The sequence below is a fragment of the Anabrus simplex genome, chromosome 2 (genome assembly GCF_040414725.1).
Source record: "Anabrus simplex isolate iqAnaSimp1 chromosome 2, ASM4041472v1, whole genome shotgun sequence".
In the NCBI taxonomy this organism is placed as follows: Eukaryota; Metazoa; Arthropoda; class Insecta; order Orthoptera; family Tettigoniidae; genus Anabrus; species Anabrus simplex.
Genome location: NC_090266.1, coordinates 410,261,305 through 410,270,088, shown reverse-complemented (window position 1 = coordinate 410,270,088; position 8,784 = coordinate 410,261,305). Strand labels below are relative to the sequence as shown.

The 8,784-nt window shown below is 41.6% G+C and overlaps 1 protein-coding gene across 1 annotated transcript in view; it reads left to right on the top strand.

Annotated features, from left to right (window-relative positions):
- Positions 1-3,066: 3,066 nt before the first annotated feature.
- The window catches only part of LOC136862863 (melanization protease 1), a 176,103-nt gene continuing 170,385 nt past the window's right edge, over positions 3,067-8,784 (top strand). Inside the window, exon 1 of the mRNA XM_067139128.2 lies at positions 3,067-3,133. Coding sequence (XP_066995229.2) covers positions 3,073-3,133 — 61 coding nt within the window. The 5' untranslated portion in view covers positions 3,067-3,072. The remainder of the gene's footprint in view (positions 3,134-8,784) is intronic.

Genomic DNA, 8,784 nt, shown 5'->3' with positions numbered 1-8,784 from the left:
TGGATAGTCATGGATATGAATATTTGGAAAATGACGGTAGGCGATTTGAAGGCTTCATCCTAAAATTATAGTAGGGATTTCTGCGCTGGTGATGATTATTATCTTTGACGACATCCACTAAATGTTAGACGTGTGTTGGAAGGTATTCTTCTTTCCTAAACTTCATTGCGCATGCTGAGATCGTGTTTGAGTTGGGGGATTGTTCGCCACGCGATATTTATTTTCAAGTTCACGTTTTTCTTTTTGTAACAAGATAGAGACTTATTGTATTTTCCGACTTGCATTCGTTCTGTGGCAAGAGTTGTTTCGTTGTGTGTTATTCGTTTCGACCAGATTTACAGTTAAAAATATCAGAGTTTGTTTGAAATTACGAGTTCGCCTGATATGCTAGGGGAAGCGTATACGACCCAGTTTCCGCCCGACAATAGATTTAGGACGTCACATGTTATCCTAGGAGTATACTGATGATGAGACGTCCTAGTTCACGCTCAACGATAGAATTAGGAAGGTACGTGTACATAGAGGTTAGTGTTAGGGTGTACAGATGTTAAGTAGGCCCGACGATAGGTCTGGGATGTCAGCTGTACATACTCAAGTCTTAGATTAGATGTTTTTGCGAAGTGACCTGATCAACGGTACCGTCTACAGTAAAATACGAAATATGAAGAGAGTTAGATCGGTAATAACGAGGCCAAACTTGTGCGCACCCCTCAACAGCTGGAAGGTGTTACCTAAGATTATGGAACCGCTATCGGCAAATGAGGGTTGTCCAATATTGCATACTGAGATAACGGTGATTGAATATTTTACTGTAGCTCTCCATGCGTGTTTGAGTTCAAATAACTTCAGTATTTTATTATATTTTACGGACTTAATTGTTTTGTCGTTCTGACGTCCGTTTCGCTTTGATAGTGTGCATGTTGACACTCAACGTATTAGTGTGAGACTTGAGTTACGAATGTGGATTCGATTCGTCAGCCAGTAATATATTTTATTTTCGATCTTTGTCGTTCTTTCATTTTATACGTAGTTGAGTTCGATTAATTGATAGCTTTGTAGGTAGTGTGTTGGGACAAACAATAAGTAGATGCATCTGTGATGGTAGTCATTGTTAAGTAGGAAAGAATTCTGTAATTTGTGTATATTTTTCTTTGTGGACTTGTAATTTTATTAAGCGTAACGTAACTATTCATAACCTGAAAGTCGGTTTTATAATAATTTTTTCTAAGTGATTTACCACTTTTTAATTAACTTCAGTGTTTGGCATTTCTTCTAAATGCGTGATGAATAAGTGTTCCCCGCATTTCACAGTTTTGTACCTTCAGAACGACGTAACGTTAGATCCTCGCGGATCGTGTTGTTGTTGGTTCCTTCTGAACAGCTGTTTGGGTGATGCACGTTTAGCATCGGGATTATTTCACCACTTAAGGGTGTCATGAAATGACAAATACATGGTGGAATTTTGTTTCAATTGTGAATGCTGCTGTTAACTTGTAGTGAACACCGTGCTTTCCAATAATATTTCGCATCCTATCCAAAGCAACTGATAGTCAATTTGGTTCGATTAAGGGTCCATTAGGCGGGTGTTCCGTATCCGAAAGGGTATTCGACTGGTGGATAACCTTAATTGAGAGTAAATCAGGCGTTCTATTTGCTGCAGGTCAGATATTCCATGGATCGTGTGGATTAATTCTCAGTTATCGTTTGGATTAATAGGTGCCCGATCTTTCAGGTTTTCCTTTCATTATTTTTTTTGTTTCGCCGTCCACTAATTTATGATATTTCTACTTTCACCGAAGCAAATTCTTCGATATTGTAAAATAAAGTATAGACGCTATGCAGTGTGACTGCGTTGAAACATTTCATTATTAATAATTAATTGTTGATCAAGGATTTATATAAATAATTTTTTGTGCCATTAAGAATTTAATAAAAGTTTGTAAGCACATATTTGCTCCTCATTTCAAGTAGTTAGGTTCTCTTCTGAACCCCATCGTTTGGTTAAGATCGTGACCGAAACATTCCCGCAACGAAACCAAGATTTAAGAGTTCAATATTGCTCTACTGTAGCATCTGTGGCCGACCAACAATGGAACGGTAAGTCAAGGGTTCAATATGTGTCCATTTTCGCACCAGGAGAATGCTGTGACTGCCCTCTAATTAAGGCCTTGAACACTATCTTACCAATCCTAGCACTTTCCTATCCTTGCATTACCTAAAACTTAAAAAAAATTGCTTTACGTCACACCGTCACAGATAGGTCTTATGGCGACGAACCAGGAATGGGTTAGGAGTGGGACGGAAGCGACCTTGGCCTTAATTAAGGTACAGCCCCAGCATTTGCCTGGTGTGAAAATGGCAAACCGTAGAAAACCATCCTCAGGGCTACCGAGAGTGGGGTTAGAACCCACTATCTCCTGATTGCAAGCTACAGCTGCGCGACCCTAACCGCACGGCCACTTGCTCGGTACCTAAAACATTATTGCGTCATTAAACCACTAGAGAAAATAAAGGAAATGTGAAACATGCATTGCTTCAGGTAATTCCCTCGGGAAGCGAGACAGATACTTTTTGTTTTTGCAAGTTGCTTTACGTCGCACTGGCACAGATAAGTCTTATGGCGACGATGGGACAGGAAAGGCCTAGGAATGGGAAGTAAGCATCCGTGGCCCTAGTTAAGGCACAGCCCCAGTGTCTTCCCGGTGTGAAAATGGGAAACCACGGAAAACCATCTTCAGGGCTGCCGACAGCGGGATTCGAGCGCACTATCTCCCGATTACTGGATAATGGCCGCTATCAAGCTCGGTGGCAGATTCTTTCAAAATCTCGTTTCCAAACACGTACAGTAACACTAAGAACGTACCGGTCTGTATATATTGAAATGATTATGACGCGGAAAAGCGATTTCATACTTCCTTCCCACTGTTTCCCTCCACGAAGCATATACTACTTATATCGGATGTACAACTCGCCAATTGAATGTGGTTGCATTAATGAGGAGAGGAATTTCCGGAGATACGTTCGTGAGCTTTTCATATCCCAGGGTAGTAGCGCACTGTGTTTGAGGAAGTCATGGCGGTCTTCGTGTTTCTTCTAATTGCTTTACTAATGTCTCCGACAAATGCAGATACCGGTAAGTTTTTCTGAGAGTGTATTTATTCTTTGTTATTAGATTTATGTCTCACCGAAATGGATAGGTCTTATGGCGACGATGGAAGAGGACATGACTAAGACTGGGAAGGAAGCAACTGTGGCATTAATTAAGGTGTGAAAATTGGAACCCACGGAAAACCACCTTCGGGGCTACCGACAGGGGGGTTCGAATCCATCATATCCCGAATGCAAATCAACAGCTACACAGCAAGCTCCCTCTGTAAAGAGTACACCTTTAAGGGACGGTGTAACCGAATGGGTACATTTATTTCTGTTTTAATTCAATACACACACACACAAATAAAACGAAATGAAATCGAATGAAGTAACTGCTATAGTAGCGACCGTCCGCTCTTCGTGAATTTCCATTGCGGACAGAGTCAAATCTCAATAACTCGTATCATTAGGGAATGCACGAATTATTCCGACTTTGTAACCACGGTGTCATGGCGTCAAAATGTTTTCTTTTGACTTGTCGATAATTCGAGATATGAAAATTAGTATTACTTAATCAGTTTATCGTCCAGGTTTGGTTTCCTCTTGGACTCACAGAGAGTGATCCCACCTCTGCCCCCTCCAGGGCGGTGTCCTGTAGCGTGAGAAACTTGGTCGGGGATACAACTGGAGAGGCTTCCTCACCTGCTATGCTGAACGGGGTCCTTGTGGAGGATGGTGAGATTGGAAGAGATAGCTAAGGAAGAGGGAAGGTAGCGGACTTAGGTACATCCCGCCATTTACCTGAAGAAAAAGTGCAAAACGACAAGAAACCACTTCGAGGAAGGCCGAGGTGGGAATCGAACACTTCCTCTACTCAGTTGACCTTCCGAGGCTGAGTGGATCCCGTTCCAATCCTGGTACCACTTTTCAAACTTTGTGGATGAGCCGGGATTCGAACTCGGACCTCCGGGGGTGGCAGCTAATCACACTAACCACTACACCAGAGAGGCGGACGAGATACGAAAATGCGAAGAAATTTCGTTAGAATTGTCTATGTACTGTGGTAGAATTGTTTGCCGCACAATATGGAGACCTGCGGTACACTGTCAAGGTACCGGAGTTGTATATATTTGTACAATTTAAAAGAAAAATGCACTTTCCCATTGATGTTTTATATAAAAGTCATAACTTTCTGCATTGCCGAGTATGATTTTCAGTCGGTCAGTACAAGGTACGTACTCAGATTAATTTTGTGTGGGTGATTGATTTATACTCGCTAAATAGAAATGAAGCCGGTCCCGTGGTGTAGGGGTAGCGTGCCTGCCTCTTACCCGGAGGCCTCGGGTTCGATTCCCGTCCAGATCAGCGATTTTTACCTGGACCTGAGGGCTGGTTCGAGGTCCACTCAGCCTACGTGATTAGAATTGAGGAGCTGTATGACGGTGAGATAGCGGCCCCGGTCTCGGAAGCTAAGAATAACGGCCGAGAGATTCGTCGTGCTGACCACATGACACCTCGTAATCTTCAGGCCTTCGGGCTGAGCAGCGGCCGCTTGGTAGGCCATTCAGGGGCTGTAATGCCATGGGATTTGGGCTTGTTTTGGTAAATAGAAATGAAAGGTAGAATTAATAACATTATTATTATTATTATTATTATTATTATTATTATTATTATTATTACTATATTTCAAAATATACCTCAGTACACTCGAACGTGTATGGCTACAATGAACCTGAGTGTATTACATGATTTTATGGTACAACAGTGATAAAAATGTAGCAAGCGGCAGTTAGCAAAAGGGAAACCTAGAAGGACTAACAATTATGCCACTTTAACATTCCGATCACACCAGATACCATGGCATATTACACGGAAATGGTACGATTGGATCAATCTAGTCGCAAGAGCAGACTAACGTCATTCGATAGGGCATATCAAGAAACGTTAATTCCTGTAACGATATGTAAAAAAAGAACAAAACAAAAACACTAGGAATTTCTTCCGTCAAGTGACTTCCTCGCTGATACAAACAGGTGGGAATAAGGGCAGTAGGGTACTCGGAATGAGGAGATAAAGGATAAGCTAGTAATTGACTCGACTTTTTAAGCTGTACTCATGAACCGACTTCAGTGGTGGGGTCATGTGAGACGAATGGATGAGGAGGGGTTACCTAGGAGAATAATGGACTCGGTCATGGAGGGTAAGAGAATTAGGAGACCAAGAAGACGATGGTTAAGCTCAGTTTCTAATGGTTTAAAGATATGGGGAGTGGAATGGTACGCTACAGAGGGAGTTTGGGAAGTAGGTGTGAGACCATCTCTAAATTAGTTTGAATAATTGCATTTTAGTCACATACAGTATTATTATTTATTTACCGGAAAAATATTTTATTCAAAACATTTTAATTATTCCTACACTTAAACCTAAGAAAAAAACATTAGATGTCTATATTAACAAAAAATGGAGTAACTGGCCAATACTTTCGAACCAGTGGCAAAATGTGTCAAAAGTTGAGTTGACTATTTCTAAGTAGACTATAAATAAACCAAATTATTTTTACCGGTACTATATATACAGTAATCAAAACGATACATAGGGAAAATTGCGACCCTCAATTTAGGCTCTTACAAAAAAATGGAAATAAGTAAATGAAAGTTCTCAGGGTACAGGGAGAAAGGTGGTGGAGCAGAGAAGTGATCTCATGTGGGGAAAGGGAATCAAATGTGCCGCTGGAAATACATGTAAGCACTGGTACTATGTGTAACGTCACTTCGGGTAACCGTCGTAACGGGTACTTAAATACTCTGATCCCGTCATCAGCCCTAGTCTTCATCAAAAGCTTTTCTCACACTCAGTTTCAGAAATTTTTGGAAGAGATTCTTAATTTACAGTAAACCCCGTTTTGAAATAGTAACGTAAGTATTGCACGCACTGAAATAGTAATCTTTAGTAACTATTGATTATGAGTATACAAAGCTGAGGACGGCAATACAATTAGACTGTAGGGTGATTATGAAATCAGTCAATCTACTTAGGTATGAATATGACTTCATTTAACTAAGAAACATCAAAGTCATTCCTATACTCATGTCTGGACACTGGAGAGCTGCCTCAGAAAGCTGACGTTCACTGGAGAGGCGACTTGAGTAAGCTTGTTTCCGTAGTTTCTGCTTTTCTTTTTTGCCGAAACATAGGCGATTTTCTTAATTTAGTACTGATTTTGAGTTCACTACCAATCTGAATTGATCAACAATAAAACTTGTAACTGACGGAGCTCTCAACAAGCATTTGTATATGGTAAATACATCGGCTACGTGGGGCTGACTAACCATTTTAAGAGCGGCTGGATACCGATTCCTTTGATTAGGGGTGCCACGGCTATGTAGCATAATACTCGTGTTATATTCGCCGAATCGGCCGTAATCTATGTTTCTTTCTTTCTTTCTTTCTTTCTTTCTTTCTTTCTTTCTTTCTTTCTTAATCGGTTTACTCTCCAGGGTTGGTTTTCCTTCGGACTCAGCGAGGGATCCCACCTCTACCGCCTCAAGGGCAGTGTCCTGGAGCGTGAGACATTGGGTCGGGGATACAACTAGGGAGAATGACCAGTACCTAGCCCAGGTGGCCTCACCTGCTATGATGAAACAGGGGCCTCGTGGGGGAAGGGAATATTGGAAGGGATAGACAAGGAAGGGGGAAGGAATCGGCCGTGGCCTTTAGTTGGGTACCATCCCAGCATTTGCCTGGAGGAGAAGTGGGGAAACCACGGAAAACCACTTCCAGGATGGCTGAGGTGGGAATCGAACCCACCTCTACTCATTTGACCTCCTGGGGCTGAGTGGACCCGGTTTCAGCCCTCGTACCACTTTTTTTCAAATTTCGTGGCAGAGCCGGGAATCGAATCCGGGCCTCCAGAGGTGGCAGCTAATCACACTAACCACTACACCACCGAGGCGGACATATATGTTTATATGAATTTAATTTCGGTCAGTTCAGGTTTTGATTGAGGCAACATGGTGACAGGAATTATTAAGCGACTACTCAATGATGTCATTCTTGGTAGAAACACCAGATGTATATTGTTTCTTCATGCTTTAATTAATAACTTATTTGAAGATTGTTGTATAGGAATGGAGGGAGCTTCAGGTGGGCGACCAACGTAATCAATATTACTGTTTCTGAGGACACTTGAAATCTATAACCATATAATGTACTTGACGGATGTCCTCATTTGCAGATTTATGACAGTTTGGAAATGGAAATGGGTGTGTGTGTCGTTCTTAAATAAATGTAAGGAAAGGAAAACAAGGAAAGAGTGAGACAAATAAGAAAACATCACTAATTTTAAAAAAAGTAAAAATTAAAATTAAATGATTAGCATGCTTCCTTTGGTCCAAGAGGTCCCGAGTTCGATTCCCAGTCCGGTCGGAGATTTTAAGTTACATTAGTTAATTCCTATGGTTCGGGGGCTGGGTGCTTGTACCGTCTTCATCACTAGATTTCATCTTAGGCAGGGCCCCGTCCTCACAGATCCGCACGTCGTCTATACGGCGTCAACTGCACGAGGCCCCTCCGGAGGCCACACGCCATTAAAATGTATTCTGTGAAGGTGAAGTTCGAGTTATTGGCATCTATTGTGCTGTTTGAAATGGCAGGGAATTCCACTCGTTTTCAATTGCGTCATATTCTGCTACGGGTTGTGGTTAGAGTCCATTCTAAGAGTTAACTTCGATGTATATTTCAGACAGCTTACACAATTTCCAATAAATTATGTCAGCTGTGATGTCACGTCTGTGAAAACGGTTATGCAAGTCAATGGTTTCGGTATTAGCTTTTGATATTTTTGCTACGTATTTCTAGTAAACTCTTAAGATTACACGATTCTATTTTTTTACGTCGCAAGAGACAGGAAAGGGCTAGGACTGGGAAGAAAACAACCGTTGCCTTAATTAATTAAAGTGGGGAAACCATTTTTAGGACAGCTGAGAGTGGGGCTCGAACCCACTATCTCCCAAATGCAAGCTCACAGTTACGAGCCTCAAACCATGCATCCATCTCGCTAGTTTTCCTGTTCTTTACGATGTACAGTATTCCCTCTACATAGACCGGAGGTGAAGTTATAATGTGATTAGATTATTAGGGCCTCTACACATTTTCACAAAATTACAACCCGTAGCAAGGAAATGAAGAAATATTTATGCTGTAATTCCTTTGTTGACTCACTGTGATTTTATTGTTACTGAAGGTAGTAGACTTGCAATTTTGTATGAGTTCGAAGGCGATGTATCGCATTTCCTCCGTTTCTGCCAGGAAGGAGACTGTTTAATCATGGTGGAAAAAGCATGCTGGGTTTACCTGTGAAGTTCTGACCTCCGGTTCAGAAAGACCCGATTTCGATTCCCGGCCAGTCTGGGGATTTTTAACCCGTCCGTTTAAATCCTCTACCTTGGGGACTAGGTGTTTTGTTTTGTTTTGTTCGACTTAATACACATCTCCATCTACACACAACACAACACAATACACTACCAACTAATAAACACGCAATGGTGAACACATCCCTCTACGACGGGCTGGTGTCAAGAAAGACATCTGACCGTAAAACTGGGCTAATTCACTCACAATGCAGTCCCCAAGTAATTAGATTAAGGCCGCGGAGAATACGATTTACCCGGAAAGATGATTTCGATTACATGTTGG